At 42.6% G+C, this 27,471-nt stretch overlaps 1 protein-coding gene across 1 annotated transcript in view; it reads left to right on the forward strand.

Annotated features, from left to right (window-relative positions):
• Positions 1-335: 335 nt before the first annotated feature.
• Positions 336-27,471, forward strand: part of LOC126198754 (maltase 2-like) — a 57,925-nt gene continuing 30,789 nt past the window's right edge. The window contains exons 1-4 of the mRNA XM_049935312.1: positions 336-549; positions 12,271-12,450; positions 14,896-15,053; positions 19,181-19,309. Of these exons, the coding sequence (XP_049791269.1) occupies positions 393-549; positions 12,271-12,450; positions 14,896-15,053; positions 19,181-19,309 (624 nt within the window). The 5' untranslated portion in view covers positions 336-392. The remainder of the gene's footprint in view (positions 550-12,270; positions 12,451-14,895; positions 15,054-19,180; positions 19,310-27,471) is intronic.

A 27,471-nucleotide genomic window follows, 5' to 3' on the forward strand; every position in this document is an offset into this window, starting at 1 on the left:
TAGTGCAAACTACGTTCAGTCAATTTGTCGAATATCTGCGGAGAGAATCCAGAGCGTTATACACACGTTATCCAGCTTCCCAGTACCTCTCTCTTCGTGCCGAAACTTAGCGCTGCAAATTTACAGTTTGCTCAACAGTTCACACTTGTCTTTCAACAAAGCTGTCGCAGCAGCAATTGGCGTAACCTGTACCATATTGATTCTTAAAGATGTTACAAGGGACATTACACAGATAAGCTCACAAGTTCAGATTTCGCGATATCGTGCAGTAGACCGCAAGCTGGTTCATATTTCCAAGATACAGTAGTGACGTCGCAAGCCGCGACTGGCACGTATAAATACTGCTGCTAGCGGGCAATTATTAGAGGTGAGCGGTTTCAAGAGTCAGTGACATGCGTAAGATTCAGACACTTCTGCTGTTGGCGACAGTGGCCGCCATGGTGGACGCCACAGCAGGACAGCTGGCGTGGTGGCAGTCCGGCGTCATCTACCAGATCTACCCAAGGTCCTTCAAGGACAGCGATGGTGATGGCGTGGGCGACCTCAACGGTAAGACACGGATGGACATTCTTGCACTGCGCCTGCGTTAGCCGTGAATCAAACTCTGTGACCGGAGGTAGACAAATATGTGGAGGTGGAGCGAGAGAAATGAGGTGATACGAGTAGAGATAAGAAACGGAAGAAACACGGGAAAGACTGAAGTAAAAACAGAGGAGGGAAGGCAGAGAAAGAGGGTTAAAAGACACGAGGATGGTGAGAAAGACCCAGACACGTACGTAAAAAGAGAGGGAGAGATGGGCGGGGGTTTGGCATAAAAAAGAGAAAGAAGTGGCAGAGGGAAAAATGAGGAATGAAAAGCTCATAGTAGGAGAGAGTGACGGAAATTGGGGAAGGAAGTTACCAGGAAGGACGAGAAGGAACTATAAAGACAACAGGTAGGATAATATACGGAAAATTGGCCAGTGAAGAAATAGACTAGAGCAAAGGCAGATGGTGGCTCTGATGGAGGTGATATACAGCACTTTTTAGTAAGAAGATTATGGACTAAAGAGGAAGCTGCTAACGTAACAGACAGATGGAAATTAAAGGGGCAACCTGAATAAACAGGCTATATATAACCTTTGTTCATATGGTATGCACTGGTGTGTGTGTGTGTGTGTGTGTGTGTGTGACAATGAGAGAGACGTAGGTGAATGATAGGTAGAGTGTGGTATAGAATGGAAGGAGGGATAGTAGAAGATGGCAGGAGAGCAAGGAAGTGTGATGGAACAAACAGGTAGAGACAGGGGTGGTGAGAGGAGACTAGGAAAGGCAAGAGAGAAATTATTGAGAAAAATGTAAAGTGAGACAAAAATAAAAATTTGGCGAACTATGGAGAAATGTAAGTAAAGATTAAGGGAAAGAGACAAGACAGAAAATAAAACAGAGAGATATGAGACTAACAGGAAGGGAACAGGTATAATCATGGGAAATGTGCTAAATGTTTTGTTACAAGTGTGTATATCTGTGTCATTGGAGGGATACTGAGAGTGTGATATAAAAAATTAGATCATTGCTATCGATTCAAGATACACCTCTCAAAAACGTCCAGAGAGCAACTAAGTTTTTATAGATTTAATTTTAAGAATCCACAACTTTTTTGTGTAAGACAGTTATGCAAATAAAAGCAAATTATTAATATCAATAAGTACTCACAAGCCAAAACACATGGAGACTGCAAAAACTGCGAAGAGCCAGAACCCACATTAAAGCTGCACTAGTGGGTAGAACGACAGGCATAATAATAGCAGAAACAATTTTTTGTATCGTAGATTTTCGCTGTGAACTATGAGTGAAATTAAGCAATTCCTCTCTCGAAAACGTCTTCATTCGTCCTACAAATACAGATTTAAACTGTGATTTTGGCTATTTAAACTTAAAAAAAGATGTTTATTTCTGTGTCTGACAGACAGCGGTATTATTTTGTGCTTTCTACCCTCACTGTGTCAGTCAGTAACAGTTATGTCGGCAACAGTAGCCAACACTTGACATTTGGATCCATCAGGCACTTAATTCAGACTGATAACTAGCTAATCTTTTCTCAGCACTCCATATTATTCAATTAGTGGCAGTTGGCAAGACACGATAAAACTGCACTTAATGGTTTAAGCTTAGTTACACATTTGAATGCTCCATAAAATAAATATATAACCTCAACTTCAGAGGCCTGAAGCGTAAGATATATTAGCACACAATAATGCGGGCAGTGTTTCATGAATATTGACGTTCCACCTTTACCGACCAGTTAAATTTGAACGCTGTCAATAGATCTACTTGAGGGGTTTGGGTTCTCACTTAGTGAAATTTATCAACAGAGACTTTGTGCTCCAGTATCTACTATTGCTGTGGACACTAAGAACAATGTCTCATGATGTCACTCAGAATGTGAGATCTAATGGGATGTTAAAAATGCGATGGATTTTGATACACGTACGATATTACCACTTCTGGGCTTTAGAATTGTAACAACATAAGCGTTGTTGCTGTTGTGGTCTTCATTCCAGAGACTGGTTTGATGCATCTCTCCATGCTACTCTATCCTGTGCAAGCTTCTTCATCTCCCAGTACCTACTGCAACCTACATCCTTCTCAATCTGCTTAGTTTATTTATCTCTTGGTCTCCCTCTACGAGTTTCACCCTCCACGCTACCCTCCAATACTAAATTGGTGATCGCTTGATGCCTCAGAACATATCCTACCAACCGATTCATTCTTCTTGTCGAGTTGCGCCACAAATTTCTCTTCTCTCCAATTCTATTCAATGCCTCCTCATTAGTTACATCTAATATTCAGCAATCTTCTGTAGCACCACATTTCTAAAGTTTCTATTCTCTTCTTGTCTAAACTATTTATTGTCCACGTTTCACTTCCATACGTGGCTACACTTCATACAAATACTTTCAGAAACGACTTCCTGACACTTAAATGTATACTCGATGTTAACAAATTTCTCTTCTTCAAAAACGCTTTCCTTGCCATTGGCAGTCTACATTTCATACCCTCTCCACTTCGAGCATCATCAGTTATTTTGCTCCCAAAATAGCAAAACTCATTTACTACTTTAAGTGTCTCATTTCCTAATCTAATTCCCTCAGCATCACCCGATTTAATTCGACTACAGTCCATTATCCTCGTTTCGCTTTTGTTGATGTTCATCTTATATCCCCCTTACAAGACACTGTCCATTCCCTTCAATTGCTCTACCAGGTCCTTTGCTGTCTCTGACAGAATTACAATGTCATCGGCGAACCTCAAAGTTTTTATTTTGTCTCCATGGATTTTAATTCCTATTCCGAATTTTTCTTTTGTTTCCTTTACCTCTTGCTCAATATACAGATTGAATAAAATCGGGGATAGGCTACAACCCTGTCTCACTCCCTTACCAACCACTGATTCCCTTCCATGCCCCTCTACTCTTATAACTGCCATCTGGTTTCTGTACAAATTGTAAATAGCCTTTCGCTCACTGTAAATTACCCCTGCCACCTTCAGAATTTGAAAGAGAGTATTCCAGTCAACATTGTCAAAAGCTTTCTCTAAGTCTACAAATGCTAGAAACGTAGGTTTGCCTTTCTTTAATCTGTCTTGTAAGATAAGTCGTAGGGTCAGTATTGCCTCATGTGTTCCAACACTTCTACGGAACCCAAACTGATCTTCCCCGAGGTCGGCTTATAAATGTTTCTCCATTCGTCTGTAAGGAATTCGTGTTAGTATTTTGCAGCTGTGACTTATTAAACTGATAGCTCGGTAATTTTCACATCTGTCGACACCTGTTTTCTTTGGGATTGGAACTGTTATATTCTTCCTGAAGTCTGAGGGTATTTCACCTGTCTCATACGTCTTGCTCACCAGATGGTAGAGATTTGTCAGGGCTGGCTCTCCCTAGGCTGTCAGTAGTTCTAATGGAATGTTGTATACTCCCTGGGCCTTGTTTCGACTTAGGTCTTTCAGTGCACTGTCAAACTCTTCACGCAGTATCGTATCTCCCATTTCATCTACATCCTCTTCCATTTCCATAATATTGTCCTCAAGTACATCTCCGTTGTATAGACCCTCTATATACTCGTTCTACCTTTCTGCTTTCGCTTCTCTGCTTAGAACTTGTTTTCCATCTGAGCTCTTGATATTCATACAAGTGGTTCTCTTTTCTCCAAAGGTCTCTTTAATTTTCCTGTAGGCAGTATCTATCTCACCCGTAGTGATACACGCCTCTACATCCTTACATTTGTCCTCCAGCCATCCCTGCTTAGACATTTTGCACTTCCTGTCGATCTCATTTTTGAGACGTTTGTGTTCCTTTTTGCCTGCTTCATTTACTGCATTATTATATTTTCTCCTTTAATCAATTAAATTCAATATATCTTCTGTTACCAAAGGATTTCTACTAGCCCCCGTGTTTTTACCTACTTAATCCTTTGCTGCCTTCACTATTTCAGCTCTCAGAGCTATTCATTCTTCTTCTACTGTATTTCTTTCCCCCATTCTTGTCAATCCTTCCCTAATGCTCTACCTGAAACTCTATACAACCTCTGGTTCTGTCAGAGGGTAGCATGTAAAAAAAAAACATGAAGTTGGTGTGAAATGTAGTAGTTGCCTGGGTACGTAAATGGTTAACACTACAGCTTAACCGCACGACACACTGTCCATACATATCAACGTGACCACCTGTCAACATCCTGAATAACCATCTCTTGCAGCGCGGACCGCTGTGACACGTACAGGAGGACAATCAGCGAGGTTCTGGAAGGTACCAACGGGCATGTGTAGCCATGCTGACTCCAGTGACGTGACCAACTGCGCTAGGTTTCTCGGTTAAGCAACCGTGGCGATAACAGCCCGGTTGAGGTGGTCCCACAGGCACTCGATTGCTTCTAAATCCGGGAAGTTTGGTGGCCAGAGGCGTATGGTAAACTAATCCTGGTGCTCTTTGCATCTCGCACGTACACTGCGAGCTGCGTGATACATTACACTGTCCTGCTGGTAGATGCCATTTTGCCGAAGGACACCAAACCGTGTTTGGTGGTAGATACGGTCTCCAAGGACAGATGCATACTTATGTTCATCCAGTATGCCTTCCAGAATGATGAGATGACTCAGGGAATGCCTTCAGGCCTGGGCCCTTCCGACGATTGTTGCAAGTCATTTGCTTTCAGACTTCTCAAGCTGTATGGGACAGTGCGCACCTGTCCAATGGAGCATAAAAAGTGATTCATCTGAAAAGGCCACTTGTCGCCTTACGGTATTGAGAAGCAAATGACAGCCTTCGTTGCCTATGAACAGTAGTCAGCATGAATGCACGAACCAGGCGCCTGCTGGGGAAGGCCATACTCAGCAACGTTAGCTGAACGCTCGTTGAGGAGAGACTGCTGGCAACCCTCGATCCATCTGGGTGGTCAGTTGGTAAACAGTTGCAAGTCTACTAGTCCGCATACAGCTCTGCAGCCTTCGTTCACCCCTGTTATCTATAGCCCATGGTCCATCACAGTTGCCTTGGCGTAGATTTAGATAGCCTCATTCTGTCATCCATGGTATATTTTAACCACAGGGCACGCGAACAGTTCACAAACTTAGTCATTACGGAAATGTTTCCCGCTTGGTCCGAAAGCCAATGAACATGCCCTTTTGGACTGCAGATGAATCACTACATTCCCGCATTGCGACAACGATGGCACTGTTTCCGGTGTTCCTCGGCAACCTTCACATACCGTCCACTGCTTGTGGTGCCACCTGCTGTCTGTGAGTGGTCACCGAACGTTGTCGTCTATCATAAGTGCTGTTGACTTTAATGTGATCGTCTGTATAAGGAAAATTACCCAGTGAGAATGTCATTCAAAAATTGCAGTTAAATCTTATTTGTTTGTGACAAGATTGCATTGTGTATGTGCATCACTAAGCGCTGATAAATAACCAGACTGTCGCTGGATGTGAGATCTCTCCACAAACTTACCACATATATGTCATTTTGGAGTCCAACGTTCAATGATGTCGCTTTTTAAGATACTGAGATCGTATTTACGAAGTGGTGGGCGAAAAGACCAAAGTCTTACATCTTTTGTAAAGGGAAGTCTAGAGCGAACCGTTTTTCACTTCATGGGTGGTGGGTTATTTGTATACTTAAAACCAGTTACATAGTACAGGTGACATAGTGTGTGAGGCAGGAAAGAACGAGTATTGTCTTACAGTATTAAGGAAGTGCTGGGGCAACGCAGGAGCATGTTGAATCTGTTGGAAATGGCAACCTTAATGTGATGCTGAGCGAATTTGCACGACAGGAGCAGACAGACGGCAATGCTGGTTTAGTTTCAACTATTTAGTGGTGGTTGAGTTAGGAGAGAGATCAAAGAAGATTTCATTGCTAGATGTAGCTTTAGTGATCCGATGCTATTAAATAGAAAATCAATAGGTTGAAATTTTACTTTTTCAGCGACTCATAACTGCTGTAAAATTTCAGCAGTATCATGGGCTATATAATCATTATTAAGGAATACGTCTACAATTTTATCGATACACACTGAAATTGTGGCAAAGCTGTTTTGGATGAAGAGATACCCGTATGGTGCAAACCGAATAGTGGCCTGTAGGTAAGATCGTCGACCTTCAGGATTATTCTAAGGGTTAATAATTACGACCGTGTATCAGTTTCTGCCATGGTTAAGCACCTGGGATGGAGATGCTGCCATCCAAGTCCAGAGCAGCACGTACCGACAGAGTGGAATGGATTGTGTGGGAGCAGGTACGGGGATCGATTGTGTGGATCTGTTGGAAGCAACACTCCCTTGTGTTTTCTCAGTACCCGAATGAAGTCTAGAGCAGCAGATACCGACAGAGTGGAATCGATCGTGTGGAACCATTAGTAGAGAGACTCCGTTGTGTTGACTCAGCACCCAACTGGAGGCTAGAACAGCAGGTACTTACTGGCAGAGCGGAACGGAATGTGTAGGACCATTGGTGCGGAGACCTCTTTGGGTTTTCTCAGCACCTGAATGAAGAAATTTTCTGTCCAGAGCCTCCATTATACTGTCGGGACCACTATGACAAGCCAACTACTGAGAAATGTTGCTCTCACACAGCTGGGAACTATGGTGCCGAGTAATTATTTTTCTGAGAAAATAAATGGTTATTCCATCGAAGTACATCACTGATCAACAAATGTTCAGAATGGGAAGGACAGCAAATTAGAAAAATTTACTTTATGCGTTTACACATTTAGTGGTAAGAGTATGAGAATAGGTGATTTGTGAGCACACAGGGTGCGAAATTTGGTGCAAACAGCTGCCACGTCTAGAAGCAACAAAGTCAGTCACCGTCTGGGAACCGAATCGAATGCAGCATGGATGACGTCATTCTATCGTACTTCAGCTCAGTGTTAGAGTTCATCAATTGGTGTGTCAGGTGAGTGGTGGAGTGCATGTCTCTCATTAACCTGTGACCGGATGGATTAAATGGGTGTCAGATCTGGAGAACGTGCAGGACAGGGGCAATACTCGAATACACTTTGTTTCGAGGGAGGTTAAGGAATAACGGGTGTTTTCTTGTTTTGCTATTTGGGAAGCAAAATAACTGATGATGGTCGAAGTAAAGAGGATATAAAATGTAGACTGGCAATGGCAAGGAAAGCGTTTCTGAAGAAGGGAAATTTGTTAACATCGAGGATAGATTTAAGTGTCAGGAAGTCATTTCTGAAAGTATTTGTATGGAAGTGAAACATGGACGACAAATAGTTTGGACAAGAAGAGAATAGAAGCTTTCGAAATGTGGTGCTACAGAAGAATGCTGAAGATTAGATGGGTAGATCACATAACTAATGAGGAGATATTGAATAGGATTGGGGAGAAGTTTGTGGCACAACTTGACTAGAAGAAGGGATCGATTGGTAGGACATGTTCTGAGGCATCAAGGGATCAACAATTTAGCATTGGAGGGCAGCGTGGAGGGTAAAAATCGTAGAGGGAGACCAAGAGATGAATACACCAAGCAGATTCAGAAGGATGTAGGTTGCAGTAGGTACTGGGAGATGATGAAGCTTGCGCAGGATAGAGTAGCATGGAGAGCTGCATCAAACCAGTCTCAGGACTGAAGACCACAACAACATCAACAACAAGGCGTATCACAGTGTAGTAAGGATGTAGAGTAGGATGAAGTTTGAGACACTAGCCTGAGCCGGCTACTGTGACCGAGCGGTTCTAGGAGCTTCATTCCGGAATCACGCTGCTGCTACGGTCCCAGGCTCGAATCCTGCCTCACGCATGGATATGTGTGATGATCTTAGGTTAGTTACGTTTACGTAGTTCTAGGGGACTGATGACTTCACAGATGTTAAGTCCCACAGTGCTTACAGCCATTTGAATACTAGCCAGGAAGGATCAATACGCAAAGAAGTGGAATATGGAAGTACTAAGGAATGAAGGGATACACTTTAAGTTCTCTGTGGCTATAGAGACTGCAGCTCTGTAGAAGAGGAATGGAAACACTAAGGAGGCAATCACAGAAGTTGGAGAGCAAAACATAAGTACAAAGAAGAAGCACGAAGAAATATGGGTAACACAAGAAATATTTCAATTGATCGACGAAAGAAGGAAGTATAAAAATATACAGGAATACAGAAATACATGCCACTTAGGAACGAAATAAACAGGAAGTGGAGGAAAGTTAAGGCAGCATGAAAAACTTGAAGAAATCGAAAAAGAAATGACTGTCGGAAGAACTGAATCAGAAAACAGAAAAAACAAAACAGTCTTTAGTGAAATTAAAAGCAAGGGTGGTAAAGCAAAAGGTGTATCTGGAATTCCAGTGTTAAATGCAGAAGAGAGAGAGCGGATGCGTCGAAGAGTACATTGAAGGAGTCGATGTGGGGGAGGATTTGTCTGATGACATGATGGAAGAAGAAATAAGGACCGACAGAGAAGAGATAGGGGATCCAATATTAGAACCAGAATTTAAAAGATCTTACGATGACTTAAGATCAAATAAGGCAGCATGGATAGATAACAATACACTGAAGTTTCTAAAATCATTGGCGGACGTGCCAACGAAACCACGTTTCACGTAGGTATCTAGAATGTATGAGACTGGCGACTTACCATCAAACCTTCCGAAAAAATCATTCACTTAACAGCTCATGGATCCAAGTTACTAGAACAATAATTTACAGAAAAATGGAAAAGAAAACTGAGGGTGTGTTAGATGACGATAAATTTGGCTTTGGGAAAGGTAACAGCACCACAGAAACAGTTCTTACGTAGGTGCTGATACTGAAAGCTAGACTAAAGAAAAACCAAGACACGGTAGTACGATTTGTCGGCCGTGGAAATGCGTTCGACAGTGTCAGATGGTGCAACACGTTCGAAATTCCGAGAAAAATAGGGGCAAGCTACAAGAAAATACGGGTAATATGTAAATGTACAAGAACAAGACGAGACAATACGACTGGAAAATCAAGAACGAAGTGCTCGAATTAAAAAGGGTGCAAGACAGAGATGTCGGCGATAAAGTTCGCTGATGACGTTTGTATCCTCAGTGAAAGTGGAAAATAATTGTTGTATATGTTGGGTGAAATGAACAGTCGAATGGGTACAGAATATGGAGTGAGCGTCAATCGAAGAAAGACGAAAGTAATGAGAAGTAGTATAAATGAAAGCAGCGAGAAACCTTACATCAGAGTTGGGGATCACAATGTAGATGAAGGTAAGGAATTCTGCTGTCAAAGGGCATATCTGGCCAAGACAGGTCTACTGGTATTAAAAATAGGCCGCAGTGTGAGGAAGAAACTTCTGAGAATGTACGTTTGGAACACAAAATGTATGGCTGTCAACCACTGGTTTTGGGAAAACCACAACAGAAGAGAATTTAAGCATTTGAGATGTGGTGCTACGGGAGAATGTTGAAAATTAGGTGGATTGAAAAGGTAAAGGATGAAGATGTCCTTAGCAGAATCGGCGAGAATGTGAAAAACACTGACAAGAGGAAGGAACAGGTGACAGGACATATGTTAACACATCAGGGAGTACCTTCCATGGTACTAGAGGGAGCTGTAGAGGGTAAAAACTGTAGAGAAAGGCAGAGACTGGGATTCACCCAGCAGATAATTGAGGGCGTAGCTCGCAACTGCTACTCTGACATGAAAAGGTTGTTATAGGAAACGGGGCGCGTCAAACGACTCAGAAGACTGATGACTCAAAAACAAAAGACAAAAATTCCGCTTTGTGATATTGCAATTTTAGTGGTCATCAGTGTACAAGCACCGTTTGTAAGATCTTTGGTAAAGTCATGGTGTACAGTATTAGCAGTTACAAAAATATAGATAACCTCTCATTTGCACTAATGAAGGAATACCATGTGTTCCCGAAGGGCGAGCTTCGGTAAACGGACGGCGTACAGTAGTAACTGTTATTAAAATAGACACCTAGTCCTATAGTAACTGCAAATACTCATGATCTGTCTATTAATTCGAGTGAGGTTTCTTGTTACTGCTGAATAGTTGGCTGTCAGTTATAATAGTGTACATACACATCAGAAGAAAGGACTGTATGGAATCTCTTGCTGAGAAATTTTCGATGGAAATGTGGGTAACTGTTCGAGTTGATACCTAAATTTATATATTCAAACCTAAATCAGTTTTGTGGTTATCCTCTGTCTTTTATAAACTCTTTCCCGTAGAGCAATGATTTAAAAATGTCCAAACGTCAAGCTACACCGTGATCAGGAGTTCCTGTTAAACTGTAGGTTCCCATGTAATTGACTGCGCAAGTACAATGGACAGAGGAAGGTAAGGAGGCAGTAGCTGCAATAAAATCATGGCTGTAAAACCACATCGGTGTTCAGGTAAAAATTTGGGTTGAATAATGCTTTGCTTTTATTTTATTTCTAATATTTCTACTTTGCAGAATGAGTATAACGTGTCTATTGTGGAATGGTTCGGAGTGATTCAGACGGGACTATGTAAACTAAAGTGTTGCGATTCTACTAAAGAAAATAAGAAAAAATATTTGTGGGTTGGGTGTCATGGACAAAGCATCATTACATACTGACTCACTGGGTGAGGATGAAGCATGAATCTGCCCTTTTGAAGGAACCATCCCAAAATCCTTCTAAAGTGGTTGGGAGAAACAGACGAAAACCCATATCAGTACAGTCATGTGGTAATTTCAGTTCCACATTTTTTTTCGAATAAGTGTGTACTGTTATAATCCTACCGTCGCTTTACATTCTATGTGCGTCTATTATCGACGAAGGTGGCCACATTGGGTAAAGTTAACGACGTGCGATATGGTGATGTGGAATGGAGCAAATAAATAAGGAGCCAGTCATTTTCACGTCAGGTGCTGTGAGACATACAGCCAAAGAGGATATGGCTCCCACCAAGTAACCTGGAAAGATTAGCTATTTTTATATAGCCGTAGTGTAAAATTATATTAAAAGCTCAAGTAGTATAATGTGAAGTAGCGGCTCCTGACTGGCTGGCATAAACAGTCCTTGTGCTGGTCAGTCTAGTGACGACACCGCTCGAAAAACTTGACATGTTCGTGGGTCATCGCGAGCGGTCGATGCAAAAGACTTCATCATCGGCACTAGATTTCAGTATAGTGTTGGAGAATATTCGTGAAATGCATGTGATATTTAACTTGCTCTATAGATGTATGTGTGTTCCCTATCCAGAATTTATTTGTGGCCTAGCCGTATTAATGTAAATTGTGCATTCCAAAAGCAAATCAACTCTGTACTGTAAATGAGACGTGATTATTGTAAGCAAGTACAGTCTTATCCTGGCTTAGCACTGTCTGTTGCAGGTGACATTTTCGTTTGAATAGTTCCTGATGATTTTGCATCCACTTGCGACGAGGGACAGAGGTGACAGTTGAAGTCGCAGACGGTTTTGCTAGTGAATTAAAAAGAAGATTTTGGTCCATTGGATTTCCCATGTTAGGGAATCTGCACGCATTAGCACAACATAGTAACGACGCTGTATAATTCCTAAATGCTACGGACAACTTGTACTATCACTACGGTGATTCTCCATTGATTCGGTCAACCAGGCTCCTCATGGTGGTCATATTCTGGCGATGGAAATTTACTCTATCTCTATGATTTGAAACAGCTGTCTCTGGGTTTACTCTATCTCTATGATCTGAAACGGCTGTCTCTGGATTTGTTAACTTCACAATTTAGATCAGACGAGCAGCTTGTACTCGTATTCTCATTCTTTACTGAGCACGACCCACTTCGCTTTCACAGGTGTGATTGAGAAGCTCGACTACCTTCAGAGTCTAGGAGTGGCAGCGATATGGCTGTCACCCATCTACAAATCTCCGATGGCGGACTATGGGTACGACATATCAGACTACAGGGACATCGACCCTCTGTTCGGCACCATGGAGGACTTCGAGGCCCTTCTGGAAGGTGCCCATCAAAGAGGTATGTATCTAACGTATCTAACATGTGTATTGTATCGGCACAGGAAAACTTTCTGGACGATCTACTATTCCTGGATTTACATGGCAGGAAGACTGCAACATAGTGTCCTGTCAGTGGAAATTTCTCTTTCTTCCTTACAATGTTATTCTTGTTGTTTTTAATTTTCTAGTAGTATATTTGTTATCGTTCCCTCACAATCAATATATTCTTTGAGATACATGTGTTTTTTATCTTCGATTTGAAGAGTGGTGATAGACTCTTCATTTATAAAATTTATATTGTCAGAAGTGTCAACTGACTACATTACAGGGTATGCCGTCTTTCACATATTCAGAAGCTCCACACGTTGTCAATAACTGCAGTATTGGTAGTGGCTATTACATACGAATTATTGTCATAGTAAATAATTGCAAAAGAAATCCGTTCATCTGAAGGCAGAAGCCGTTTATCAGCTGCGGTAACTAATCACAATTTATTTTTTCTTTTTGAGGGTACGGTCATCTAAATTTCTTAACGAATAATGGTAAAATTTCTCAAGAAGAAAAGGTGAATTTAGCTTCTAAAGAGAATTGTATCAGTGAATATAAGTGTTGAACTCAACAACGTCCTGTCTATTTTAAAGTTGGATTGTGCATATAAAATTTCTGATGGAGTTAACTAAACAAAACGCAAAAGTTTTCTGTTAGATAGGTATCATATCTGTGAGAATCCATGGATGCTCATGTCAGATGCACTTCACCCATTTTTTGTTGTTGTGAAAGTGAAAAATTATCAAGCACATTTATTTATTTTTAATGAAAGAAGTATTCGTGTCGTAGATTGTGCAGTACAGGGTAGGAAAATCCACAATTTTTTGTAATACACGTGTGATCAAAGGTATACGGACACCCCTACGTGATGAGAAATTGACCACAACACGTCACGAAAGGCTCACCAGCCGGTGGTCGATAGCAAAGCCATAACAGCAGAGTTGGTCGGGAAAGCTCAGTGACTTAGGTGGACTATTCATTGGATGCCATCTACGTATATCTGGGACATTTCAACCCTTGAAATCAGCGGAAGCAATCTCTCGTCAGTTCCAAAGTGCTACCAGTAGTTCAGCTAGCACAGTCGTCGTGCGTAGAGAGCTAAAATAATGGGTTTCAGTGGACGAGCAGCTTCTCATAAGCCACACATTTCTGTAGTTAATGCTGAGTGCTGATGACGTAAAGAGTGACGCCACTGGGCAGTGGGTGACTGGGAATGAGTGATTTTGACTGATGAATCACGTTATACACTGTGGCTATCCGATGGAAGAGTTTTGGTTTGGCGAAAGCCTGGAGAAGATCTGCCTTCGTGTGACGTGGCAATAGTGAAATACAGGCGGTGTTGTGGTATGGGATGTTTTTCATGGTCCCCTTAATGTGCTTTAAAAAACGCTAAATGGGGAAGGATATGACCACATTTAAGAGCTGTGTGTACTGAGTGCAGAGAGTAACAGTTCGGAGACGATTGTTTGTATCAGCATGAAAATGCACCCTCTCATAAAGAAACGCTGAGAGGCAATGGTTTGTGGACAGTAATATTCCTGAAATGGAATGGCCTACCCAGAGTCCGACCTGACCCAATGGAACGTCTTTGGGCTGAGTTAGAAGGTCGACTTCGCTCTTTACCGCAGGGTTCAACATCACTATTTTTTCTGATTTCAGCTCTTGAGGAAGAATGAGCTATCATTCTACCACAAACATTCAGAAACCGCATTGAAATTGTCCCCAGCAATGTTCGAAGAGTTATAAAGGCGAAGGGTACGCCCGATCCGTATTAACAGTTTGTCAAATCAAACACCTTTCAGACATCTGAATTTCCTGATCATTATTTTATTAGGCTATCAGTTTCGGCAATACAGTCCGGAGCCATCTTCAGGTCCCATGACCGATATGTAGGGAGATGCAGTCAAAATAGGGGCCATCATTCAAAGACTGCTATCCGTAGATTTTTGAGACTGAGTGTGTCTGCAGATGCTGTTTGAAGTAATCGCTGACTAAAAAATCTACGTATACCAGTCTTTCAATGCTGACCCCTATTTCGCTGGACCAAATGGGGACTCTTCCTACACGTCAGTCAGGGGCCTGAAGATGGCGTAATATATCGCCGAAACCGGTGGCCCAATAAAATAACAGGTTGGGAATGTAGACGGCCGAAAGGTGTTTTATTTGACATTCTGTACTGAACAGCCGCGGTTCCGCAACATCTGCGAAAAGATGGACGTAGAGCAACCAATATTAATGCCCTCTAATAGGTGGCAGATTGTTTTTATTTGATAGTGTATATTCCGCAAGCATATAAGAACTTTTGCCAAAGGTAAAAAGAGGCTACAAAACCCATGGTATAGTAAAATGTTTTTATTTTATATGGCTGAATTCCGAAGTGAAAATCAGTCAACATTCGATGTGATACTATGTGCAGATATAAAGGTGATCCTGGACTTCGTTCCCAACCACTCCAGCGACGAGCACGAGTGGTTCATAGCTTCCAGCGACCCAACACACGAGAACTACGAGAAGTACAAGGACTACTACGTCTGGGTGGACGCCAAAGAAGACGGATCAGTGCCCAACAACTGGGTAAGCTGTGCCACACATCCCATGTATCACTATGTAAATGGGGCGATTTGTTGACTTCTAGCTAATAGTTGAAAATTTTGTTAAAGAATGATAACATTTTTCAATCTCAGTGCTAACTGCCTGTATCACTTAAGAAATGAATGTGATTGAAAATATTTGAATTGCTCAGAATACTTCACCTGTGTGTAAAACAGTATATCTATTTGTCACCAGTTCGAACCTAGTCATTGTGATCTGTTATAATGAGTGTTCCTGGAATGTACTGAAGAAACGAGGTAGAATCACTATCTTCATTGTGTATATTGCAGTGAGAGATTTTACTGGAAATGTAGTGTTTGTGTTGTTATGGATGGTTTTGTATGTGAAAGGAAGGTGGAAAGCATGACAGGCAGTGTCATACTGCTAGTTTTCAAGCAGCGTGATTCGAACTAGCTACTTCTGAGCTGCCCCCTACCATGTGAGCCATGTTACAGATGAATGTAAGCAACTGTTGGTTAGTTATTTGCGATTTTCTGTGAGGTGCTGGGACTGCGTGCGGCACAGTTCGTATCTGTAAGAAAACTTGTTGAGAGAACAGAAATAATACCACAGGTGCTTCACGCCAGCTACAAGAGTGTTCACAAGACCAGTGTGGAAACAACGGATCATTCCATTCCAGTAAATGCTCCCAGGCTCTTGGAGGGACTAACAGACGGCACATTCAATGAAACCTGTTGCTTTCTTATTAGCAAAACGTCGACACCACACTAAATTCTCTGGGACGCTCTTTATAAACGAAATCTGAACTTTCCATGGCCGATACGATAGTAGGTCATCCAACTAAAATAACTGACATTTGTAGTGTGACGACTCTACGATAATGTGAGAAACTATACGACTGTCAGACAACCAGCTTATCATACAGTCTGCGGTATATCAGAATCTCGTTAACAACTCGTAACATTAGGTTCCCTGTCTCAACGCTGTAACCCACGTCTTTCCACTACTGTACGACGTTGTTAGGAACATCAAGAGCTAAGACTGAATGCTGACCACTATATTTTGGACTTGACAGAACAACTGTAGTGAACTAAATCTACTTACCACTTGTGGAAATTAAAGCTTCACTGTTTAGCTTAACGCGTAACTTCAGTTTAATCATTAGAGTTCTTGATTGCTGAGTGTATTTTGAAACGTTGCCAAGCAAGTAATACCCACGTTCCCAAAGCGATTAGTTGTTTTTTTAAATATTTATTTATTTACTGTTTTCTTTCAGTCTGTAGTCTAAATACAAGAACAGACACGTGAATTGGCTTGAATATAGCACATAATATTTTACCATAATTTCAAATGTTTTAGTATAACTAAGCATTATGGTGTTTCAGGGGGAAAGGTCTACATACAATATCTGTATAAAAAGATAAAAAAAATGGCTGCCTAGTCCATTTGGCCACCTGGCCCACAGACATATGTTCATATGGAATCCAGAGGTCACATGGTACTAGTCTGCTACACTACGCTGCATTGCTGGATCACAAATTTTGTAACTTACAAATCTGAAATACGGTGCTATTGCTATACAACACTACACTATACAACTCTACAGTGCAGTACACTACTGTACTTGGTATCAGAACCAAGAAAGATTTCTCATTTGCCTGCATAGTTAGTCCCTGGTGCGCTGAAGTACAACTCAAGATTCAAAGGGACTGCGCTGCTGTGCCAGCCAAGGTGTGAACAATTGGGTTATGGCTTGGGAGTCCAAGAAAATTCGCCCTGGTCCTCCCCGAGGCTCATCTCGTCACTGCCTCCGGAAGATTGTTGCAGTGGGTGTACTGTCGCAGATGCTTTATCGTGATGTATGCTTGGTTGCCTCTCTGTCATGCACGCTTGCAGTTCGTAAGCTGATATTTTAGCTGTCAGCGATTTCAGCTTATGCAACAGTTTCTCGTTCCTTATTATATTATAGACTGTTGTACTGCCCAAGACATTCCTGTCGCTGTAAGCAACATCTCGTCTAATGGCACATTCCCAAACGATGTGGTCTGGGCTGCTGATTGCTCCACATTGACAAATATCTGTAGTGCGCTGATGTATTTTCAGTAACTAGCTGGGATATGAACCATGTGTCGACAGGTAGCGTATAGCTCCCTCGGTCTGAAGAATTATGACATTTTTGATCTTTATTTTATTTCAGGAAGGAACTGGTGAGTTCTCCTTCCTGTTTCTGCCCTGTCCCCCATTTCTTGTCATTCTCTAACAATACAAGCCTTTACTTCTTTATCCAAAGTTGGTTTTGTGCCCAGTATCTTCTTTGCCTTATCACATTCGCCGTTTTTAAGCCAATATTGTGCGCCTCTCTATCTTATTGCCAGCTCCAGAGTAGCAAGCCTAATATCACGAGCAGTGCTTCAGTCTGTGTTGCCCTACAAGCGCCTGTCAGGCGCAAGAGTACACTTCTCTGTGCTCGCCGTAGAGCCTGAACTGTCCTTACCTTCTTGGCTCTATGAGCCCAAACGCTCCACCTGTAGCCCCAGTTATAATTATGACTGCATTGTGGTACGTTCTTATCGTACTTTAGTGGCAGCTGAAAACTTCTTTGGCCAATAGTTGCTATTTTGTTCAGGATTTTAATGAATCTCTGGCAGACGGTTTCAACAAGAGTATGAAAGTTTTTCGTTTCATCAATGTTTATACGAAGGTATCTTCATCATTATTTCATCCCCATCCGGCGCGCAGGCCGCCCAATGTGGCGTCGAATGTAATAAGAGCTGCACCAAGGCGGCCGGACCTGCCCCGCAAGGGGCTTCCCGGCCAGTGACGCCAAACGCTCATTTCCATTTTACATACTTCCTTTCTTTTCGCAGGTTGATCATTTATTCCGATTGTATGGTTTCTCGTTCTTGATAATGCTCCTTTTCGCAACATATGAACCGCTTTGTGCGCTCCTATGGTTAGTTATTTTCTACATACCAGTTACTTAGCCTTTCAGGAACTACCCTACCATTTTCCGCTAATTAAACACTTGGGCTGGCAGTATAATTAGCAGATCGTCTGCGTAGGCGATGCAGCCTCTTATGTTTGTCATGCTCTGAAGCTGGTTTAGTAATGGCGCTAAGCCAACATCGCAGAACTTTGGACGACAAACGGAACCCTGTGGGCAGCCTTTGGTGATTTATTTTTTACTATTTTCTTTTTTGGACAATGTAATTGCACCTGCTTGTCTGTGCAGTAATCTAGTAGGGTGTTATAGATACGCCTTGGACACTCCATCTGTTTCAGTCTTTTGAATAGGGCAGGCACCATTAATTATCAAACGCCCTAACTATATTAATCATTAAAGTAAAGAAAAAGTACCCCCAATTGGAATCCAAAGACGGATGAAAGCTGTGTGTGGTGATGACTGTATCGACTTCAGCAAAATGCGGCGTTAGCTTATTCGAACTCGTAATGAAGGTAACAGTAGTGCTAACCTCAACATGTGTGACAGAGCTCGTAGTGGTCGAACGCTTACGACAACCAGTTGACGAACTAAACAAAGAAAATCGCCGGATAACACGCACAGATCTGAGGTAAGTTTTGCATATCGCAAGAGCGGTACAGAAAACTGTGTGCATGGTGATTGCCTCGAATACTCACTACTCGCGTGGGACAGACGAGACGGGACATTTATCAACAATTTCTTTTACGTTTTGAGCGTGAGGGTTCATTGTCATTGGTCATCCTCCATACAGTGCTGACTTCGCTCCATGCGATTTTCATCCGTTTCCAAAACTTAGAGAACATCTTCGAGGACTTCACTTTGATAATGATGAAGCGGTGCAGTCAGAGCTGCGGTTGTGGCACCGTCAACGATGTTAGACGTTCTACAGTGACGGTATAAACAAACTCTCTCTCGTCGGGAGAAACGTGTTCGTCGCCAGGTTGACTATGTTGGGAAACAGACGTATAACGTGAAGAATAAAGGTATAGAATTTAAATAGAGTCTGGTTTATTTTAAGATCCTTAAGAGTTTTCATAGAAATAATTCGGAGGCATTAATTTTCAGCACGTCCTGCTATGAACTTCATAGAAAAAGACGTCTAGCTGCTAGATATCATGATTATAACTTGGCTAGTGCTTAATGAAGTGTCACGTGTGCTTTTCAGCCCACTCAATTCGACCAGCAGACGGCGTGGGAGTGGAACGACGCCCGCCAACAGTACTACCTTCACCAGTTCCACATCAAGCAGCCCGACCTCAACTACAGGAACCCTGATGTTCTCGCCGAAATGCAGGTACCTACAATGTCTCGATCCTCACTGATCTTTTCTGTGCAAAATGTACATGCTCTTGCAACAGAGGAAACGTCTATGGAATACTATGTGAAATATTGATCAATAGGAAACTATCGCCACTTACCGAAAATGAGACATGAAAGGTTATCCAGTAGGATTCTTTTCTACTTTTCAGTTAAAACAAGTATAAGATGTTTGGTTCACAGTAGTGGGAAACGATTTGTAACAGTTACGGATCTCACATAATGACCACCTTCTAAAGAAGATACTTAATGGGCAGCAGAGTTTCCAACCAAAACTTAAGATCTTCTTCTGTAAACTCCACCCAGTCAAGATTGTGGTGAGAAAGGAAGATTGCAACCATATTGAGATACTTACAATTGAAACTGCCTGGCAGATTAAAACTGTGTGCCCGACCGAGACTCGAACTCAGGACCCTTGCCTTTCGCGGACAAGTGCTCTACCATCTGAGCTAACCGAGCACGACTCACGACCCGTCCTCACAGCTTCAATTCTGCCAGTACCTCGTCTCCTACCATCCAAACTTCACAGAAGCTCTTCTGCGAAACTTGCAGAACTAGAACTTCTGGAAGAAATGAGTCCAGAGTTCAAGTCTCGGTCAGGCAGACAGTTTTAACCTGTCAGGAAATTTCATATCAGCGCTCACTCCGCTGCAAAAGTGAAAATCTCATTCTGGCACTTACAATTGGTTACAGAGTGGTATTTCCGGTTTTTGTTAATAGACTTCAGGTTCCTTGTCTGTTTACTGCGTCTCATCTATCAGAATTTGGAACACCTCAAATGCACAATTCGTTTTGAGGAAATATTCCGATGGTGACTTCTCTGGTAAATGTGGTGATCAGTTCGATTCAATATTTCGGCCATCCAACCGTTCGCCATCTTCAGGAGAACACTTTTGCTGCTGCTGCAGATCAGGTCTCAGCGGAATTCAGCAGTAGAATCGTTCTCCTGAAGATGGCGAACGGTTGGATGGCCGAAGTATTGAATCGAGTTTATTTTAGGATCCGGCAGCAAAACCGGAGATACTTTCAAGTCGTATTACAACTGGAAAGCCTACTACGTCACAACGCTGAGACTTGCTTTTCAGCAAAGACTTGTCAATCCTTTGCTGCCGAATCCACAAGGGTGTTGCAGTGCACAAGGGAAAAATTGTGGATCATAAAATACGTAGGAGTTAACATGTGCACTGATCGAAAGTGTAAAGGGCACATACAACTAATTGTAAGAAAAGTAGAAAAATCTGAAGAAAATGTAATTCATCTACGAAAGAAGGTGCCTACTAAAAATTTGTTCAATCTAGTCTTAAGTATTCTACATCAGTCTGCAATCCTCACCAAGTATGAGGTAGAGGAAGCCAAAAGAAGAGCGGTGTGGTTTAGTCGGTGCGAGAGCACTACGGAGATGCTCCGCAAATTTCAGTGGCAGTACCCTACAAGAAAGGCGTCGTAATCATAAGTAGCTTTACTATTAAAATTCTGAGGGTGCAAGTTGGAAGAAGAGTAGGGAAACTTATTACTTCCTCCATCATACGTCTCGCGAAATCAGAAATGTTAAAGTTCATATGGAGTATGTGTCGTCTTTTCCATGCACCATTCGCATGTTGAAGAGAGAAGGGGGTATGGCGACTTAAATAGTAAAATCAGGAGTACCCACCGCCACAACTTATGGTGGCTGAAGAACATATAGTGTCCAGTCATGAAACTTACTGGCAGTTTAAAATTGTGTGTCGGACCGAGACTCGAACTCAGGACCTATGCCTTTTGCAAGCAAGTGCTCTACCAAATGAGCTACCCAAGCACGTCTCTGCCCATCTAAAGAGGCCTGATCTCCGGTCCCGAGGGCTGCAGGCAAAGACTGGTAGGTCCTGTCTCCAACACACACATGGGGGGGGGGGGGGGGCTGCAGGTGTTACACGATACGTCGGAAATATCCGTGATTCGCTAAATCCGCCCGTGTGCGGCCAGCTAATGACAACAATCGGGTAAGCTAAAGGATATACAACACCTCATCGATGTTACGTATCACTATACTCAAACATGCCTGGCACGTCCGCCACTCATGTCAGCCCAGCAACAAGTATTTTCCCATCTCTAGTGTATCTGGCTAGGCTCACACGACCTGTATTTGTGTAAGCCAATCAGAAGTCGCCACCTCCCTCCGAGCTACTTAAGGGTTTGAAATTATTTTTATACTAACTGCTATTTTGTAAGCGTAGTAATGCCCCCAGACGACATAATGGATAACAGATACTCTTTACGTATGAGTATTGATGTAATAATTATTCTTTATCGTAAATAGGAGCCGCAAGTCAAATGACGGGGTCTGAACTGTCAGTTTCGTATTCCAGCCGTTTCCACGTTTTTGCGCTGACAAGCAGGACCGTGTGAAATGGCTCAGTGGCTGGTTAGTGCATTGGACTCCCATTCGGGAGATTGACGGTACAAACCCACGTCCGGTTATCCAGATTTAGATTTTCCGTGATTTTCCTAAATGCCGAGGTGGTTCCTTTGAAGGGCCATGGCCGATTTACTTCTCTATCCTTGAAACATTATGAGTTTGTGCTCTGTCTCCAACGACCACGCTGTGGACGGGACGTAACTCTCTAATCTTCCTTCCCACAAGATTCGGCATTCCTTTACCCGCTGTTGTGGAGGGCACTGGGGGTTATCGTCGGCCTCCACGGTGTCGTTCGGGTGTTGGAATTTCTCCTAGCTGCCTGCTATCAGCAGATTTAGTAAGGGCTATAGTCACCGCACTCACACCCAGGTTGCAGGCCGTTTTCTACTGACTTCCTCACTCACTTCGATTTGAACATTCTCACAGCACCCGGAATTACACTGGCTATCTCCGATTTCGTTGCTCCGATCCATTGCAAAATGTAGAAATCGAAACTGACACAACTACTCCCATGTTAAGAAAAAAAAAAAAAAAAACACAACACCTTGAACGACCAGAGATAGGACGTTCATATTCGCATGATATGTACATTAGTATGTTCTGCAGAAATTATTAGTATTTTAGTCACCTCGGTTCTGCATGTAACCTTTTGGTTAGTAGACACAGGGTCCACCATGGGCCTGATAATTTCTTCCGTGCGTGGTGGCATCGACGCGTATGAGGCGCGAATGTGTCCTGTGTTATAGAGATCCATGCTGCATTCACCTCGTTCCATAATTCATCTGTGGTGGTAGGTGTTGCGTCACAGCGCTGCACCCGTCATTTCACCAATCCCACACATTTTAGACTGGCGACATGTCTGGTGACCTGGCGGGCCAGAGCAAAAGGCTGACATCCCGTGACACCAAAAAGGAACACGTTCGTGCATTAACATGCGGTTCTGCGTTGCGTTCCTGAAAAATGGCGCTTGGGGTGTTGTGCAGAAGGAGTTTGGTGGCTATGGGTCGCAGGACGTCATTGACTTAGGTCAGAGCGCCCTGTGATTTGTGGTTTTACCCAATGGCACCCATACCTTAAGGCCTTGCGTTAGCGCTGTATGTCTTATGCGGATGCAGTCACTGTGTTGTCGCTTTCCATGTCTGCAGCGACCAAAATGTGGCCATCATTTTCAATAAAATATAATCTGGATTCATCTGAAAACACTATATGACGCCATACCTGCCCCAATGACATCGTTCCACACACCATTGCCGTCTAACAAGTTTCCATACATTCGTCAAAAGTAGGTGGAGAAGTGGACGGCTGTCACCCCTGACAGTGTACGATGTGTTAACTCTGTTCCACTGTTGCCCCAGAGAGGAGGAGAACGGAGATCTGTCGTGCAATGCCATTAGGATGAGGTATCGATCTCGGGGAGTGGGGGGGGGGGGGGGGGGGGGAAGAGCGGGGCGAGTTCTGTAACAAGTTTCAGCTAGTAATAGCGAATACCCTGTTCAAGAATCACAAGAGGAGGAGGTATACTTGGAAAATGCCGGGAGATACGGGAAGATTTCAATTAGATTACATCATGGTCAGACAGAGATTCCGAAATCAGATACTGGATTGTAAGGCGTACCCAGGAGCAGATATAGACTCAGACCACAATATAGTGGTGATGAAGAGTAGGCTGAAGTTCAAGACATTAGTCATCGAAGAATCAATACGCAAAGAAGTGGGATACGGAAGTACTAAGGAATGACGAGATACGTTTGAAGTTCTCTAACGCTATAGATAAAGCAATAAGGAATAGCGCAGTAGGCAGCACAGTTGAAGAGGAATGGACATCTCTAAAAAGGGCAATCACAGAAGTTGGGAAGGAAAACATAGGTTCAAAGAAGGTAGCTGCGAAGAAACCATGGGTAACAGAAGAAATACTTCAGTTGATTGATTGATGAAAGGAGGAAGTACAAACATGTTCCGGGAAAATCAGGAATACAGAAATACAAGTCGCTGAGGAATGAAATAAATAGGAAGTGCAGGGAAGCTAAGACGAAATGGCTGCAGGAAAAATGTGAAGACATCGAAAAAGATATGATTGTCGGAAGGACAGACTCAGCATACAGGAAAGTCAAAACAACTTTTGGTGACATTAAAAGCAACGGTGGTAACATTAAGAGTGCAACGGGAATTCCACTGTTAAATGCAGAGGAGAGAGCAGATAGGTGGAAAGAATACATTGAAAGCCTCTATGAAGGTGAAGATTCGTCTGATGTTATAGAAGAAGAAACAGGAGTCGATTTAGAAGAGATAGGGGATCCAGTATTAGAATCGGAATTTAAAAGAGCTTTGGAAGACTTACGGTCAAATAAGGCAGAAGGGATAGATAACATTCCATCAGAATTTCTAAAATCATTGGGGGAAGTGGCAACAAAACGACTATTCACGTTGGTGTGTAGAATATATGAGTCTGCCGATATACCATCTGACTTTCGGAAAAGCATCATTCACACAATTCCGAAGACGGCAAGAACTGACAAGTGCGAGAATTATCGCACAATCAGCTTAACAGCTCATGCATCGAAGCTGCTTACAAGAATAATATACAAAAGAATGGAAAAGAAAATTGAGAATGCGCTAGGTGACGATCAGTTTGGCTTTAGGAAAAGTAAAGGGACGAGAGAGGCAATTCTGGAAGCAAGGCTAAAGAAAAATCAAGACACTTTCATAGGATTTGTCGACCTGGAAAAAGCGTTCGACAATATAAAATGGTGCAAGCTGTTCGAGATTCTGAAAAAAGTAGGGGTAAGCTATAGGGAGGGACGGGTCATATGCAGTATTTACAACGACCAAGAGGGAATAATAAGAGTGGACGATCAAGGACGAAGTGCTCGTATTAAGAAGGGTATAAGACAAGGCTGTAGCCTTTCGCCCCTACTCTTCAATCTGTATATCGAGGAAGCAATGATGGAAATAAAAGAAAGATTCAGGAGTGGAATTAAAATACAAGGTGAAAGGATATCAATGATACGATTCGCTGATGACATTGCTATCCTGAGTGAAAGTGAAGAAGAATTAAATGATCTGCTGAACGGAATGAACAGTCTAATGAGTACGCAGTATGGTTTAAGAGTAAATCGGAGAAAGACGAAGGCAATGAGAAGTAGTAGAAATGAGAACAGCGAGAAACTTAACATCAGGATTGATGGTCACGAAGTCAATGAAGTTAAGGAATTCTGCTACCTAGGCAGTAAAATAACCAATGACGGACGGAGCAAGGAGGACATCAAAAGCAGACTCGCTATGGCAAAAAAGGCATTTCTGGCCAAGAGAAGTCTATTAATATCAAATACCGACCTTAATTTGAGAAAGAAATTTCTGAGGATGTACGTCTGGAGTACAGCATTGTATGGTAGTGAAAAATGGACTGTGGGAAAACCGGAACAGAAGAGAATGGAAGCATTTGAGATGTGGTGCTATAGACGAATGTTGAAAATTAGGTGGACTGATAAGGTAAGGAATGAGGAGGTTCTACGCAGAATCGGAGAGGAAAGGAATATGTGGAAAACACTGATAAGGAGAAGGGACAGGATGATAGGACATCTGCTAAGACATGAGGGAATGACTTCCATGGTACTAGAGGGAGCTGTAGAGGGCAAAAACTGTAGAGGAAGACAGAGATTGGAATACGTCAAGCAAATAATTGAGGACGTAGGTTGCAAGTGCTACTCTGAGATGAAGAGGTTAGCACAGGAAAGGAATTCGTGGCGGGCCGCATAAAACCAGTCAGTAGACTGATGACCAAAAAAAAGCGGCAATTTTCCCGATGGATGAATCATATTCTGTCATGCCAATATTGCGCCCTCTTTCAAACTCAGTGATTTGACGGTACGGCTCTCGGATACGTCTGCGAGGCAACCTGCACGTCTCCTCAAGGCACACTTATCCATTACCTTAGTTTTATAGCGACAACGAGAGCCGCAGGAGCATTTTACCGTTAGGTGGTGTTGCGCCGCGATATCGATGTTGAACTTTGAACCCGCGGGCCGACATGGTTCATTTCTGCAGAAGATACTAATGTTCGTGTCCTGTGAATATATTCGTCCTGTGTCTAATCACTCAAGGTGTTGTGTATGTTCTGAACATGAGTGTAGTTAGATTCGACGTACCAAACGTTTAAACACTTTCAGCTATGTTTGTGTATTTACTTTTCTATGTGGAGGCACGAAGTGTTTTTTGTATGAAGGTACCACTAAGGCGTTCTCGCTTCCCACGGCCGGGTTCCCGGGTTCGATTCCCGGCGGGGTCAGGGATTTTCTCTGCCTCGTGATGACTGGGTGTTGTGTGATGTTCTTAGGTTAGTTAGGTTTAAGTAGTTCTAAGTTCTAGGGGACTGATGACCATACATGTTTAGTCCCACAGTGCTCAGAGCCATTTTTTTACCACTAAGGAAATCAGAAATAAATTTGTTTTGACACTTGAGATCTTGGAGATTTTTCATCGACCATATGGAATTAAGACTGTTTCAGAACAGTAAGTAGAGCAGAAAATTATACGCTAGTAATAAGCCTCAATAGAACCCTTTTATCAGTGTCAGTAGTGAATTGATAAGTATCAATCGATCGTCGATTTGCTCCTGAGTCAAAACCAACTTCCAATTCTTCAAATTTTCTTCTATGCCGAAGTATTGTGCATAAAAACGGAAGCAACAATTCGGCTGAGCACCAAAAAGAAGAAAATTGACTTTTTTCGGGGAGGTCTAATGTTTCTTCTATCATCCGAGACGTCATTTCCTAACAGATTTACAATATACATAGCAACAGTTGCGATAGACGTGTTGATCCAAGTTGTGGGCCAAACGCTGCATTCATCGCCCGCTACTGCACATGACGATCAAGAACCGTTTTCACCACTCGAAAACTATTCACCAGTTCAATTCTGTTTCACCAAACGACTTATAAATCGGCCCGCTTTTCTCTGTCGCTGAAAAATCAGCTTTAGCCGCGCGGGGTTGCCGCGCGGTCTCAGGCGCCTTCTCGCGGTGCGCGCTGCTGCACCCGTCGGATGTTCGAGTCCTCCCTCGGGCATCGGTGTGTGTGTTGTTCTTAGCGTAGGTTAGTTTAGGTTAGATTAAGTAGTGCGTAAGCTTAGGAACCGATGACCTCAGCAGTTTGTTCCCATAATACCTTCCCACAAATTTTCAAGAACTCAATTTTGGTGCAATATTCACTTATCCACAATTTAGTTCCTTCCATTTCACCCATCTCCTGACTGTAAAACACCTCCCTCCCCTTGCCCCTTCTTGACACACACACACACACACACACACCCATCCACACAAACACACAACGCCAAGTCCTGTTGGACGTTCATCTACTTCAACAGCTACTAACATCATGTGGGCGCAACATGGCTGTTGGCTAGGATACAAAATTTGTAGTTCACCAGTCATCCGATAGCTGGAGTGAGAAAGTTGATGAAAAAAATTGTGTCTATACGTTACCAAGGAATAGTTGTGCAGACTGAGACTGCGTTTGGTTTCGACCCCAAATGCTTGACAAGCTTACAAAATTTCAATAAAAAAAGGAATTTCCGAATGATATTAATTTTTTAGGCTTGTACACCATAGACAAAGGATTTAACAACCATGTCTCTTTCACCTTACGAACTCCTCTTTTTTCCAACAGTATAACATAAAATAACTTCTTCATAAGAGCATAGGCTCTGAAATGACTTTTAAAGGACTGCCCTGAATAAATGAAGACTTC

Source organism: Schistocerca nitens, chromosome 1 (genome assembly GCF_023898315.1).
Source record: "Schistocerca nitens isolate TAMUIC-IGC-003100 chromosome 1, iqSchNite1.1, whole genome shotgun sequence".
Lineage (NCBI taxonomy): Eukaryota > Metazoa > Arthropoda > Insecta > Orthoptera > Acrididae > Schistocerca > Schistocerca nitens.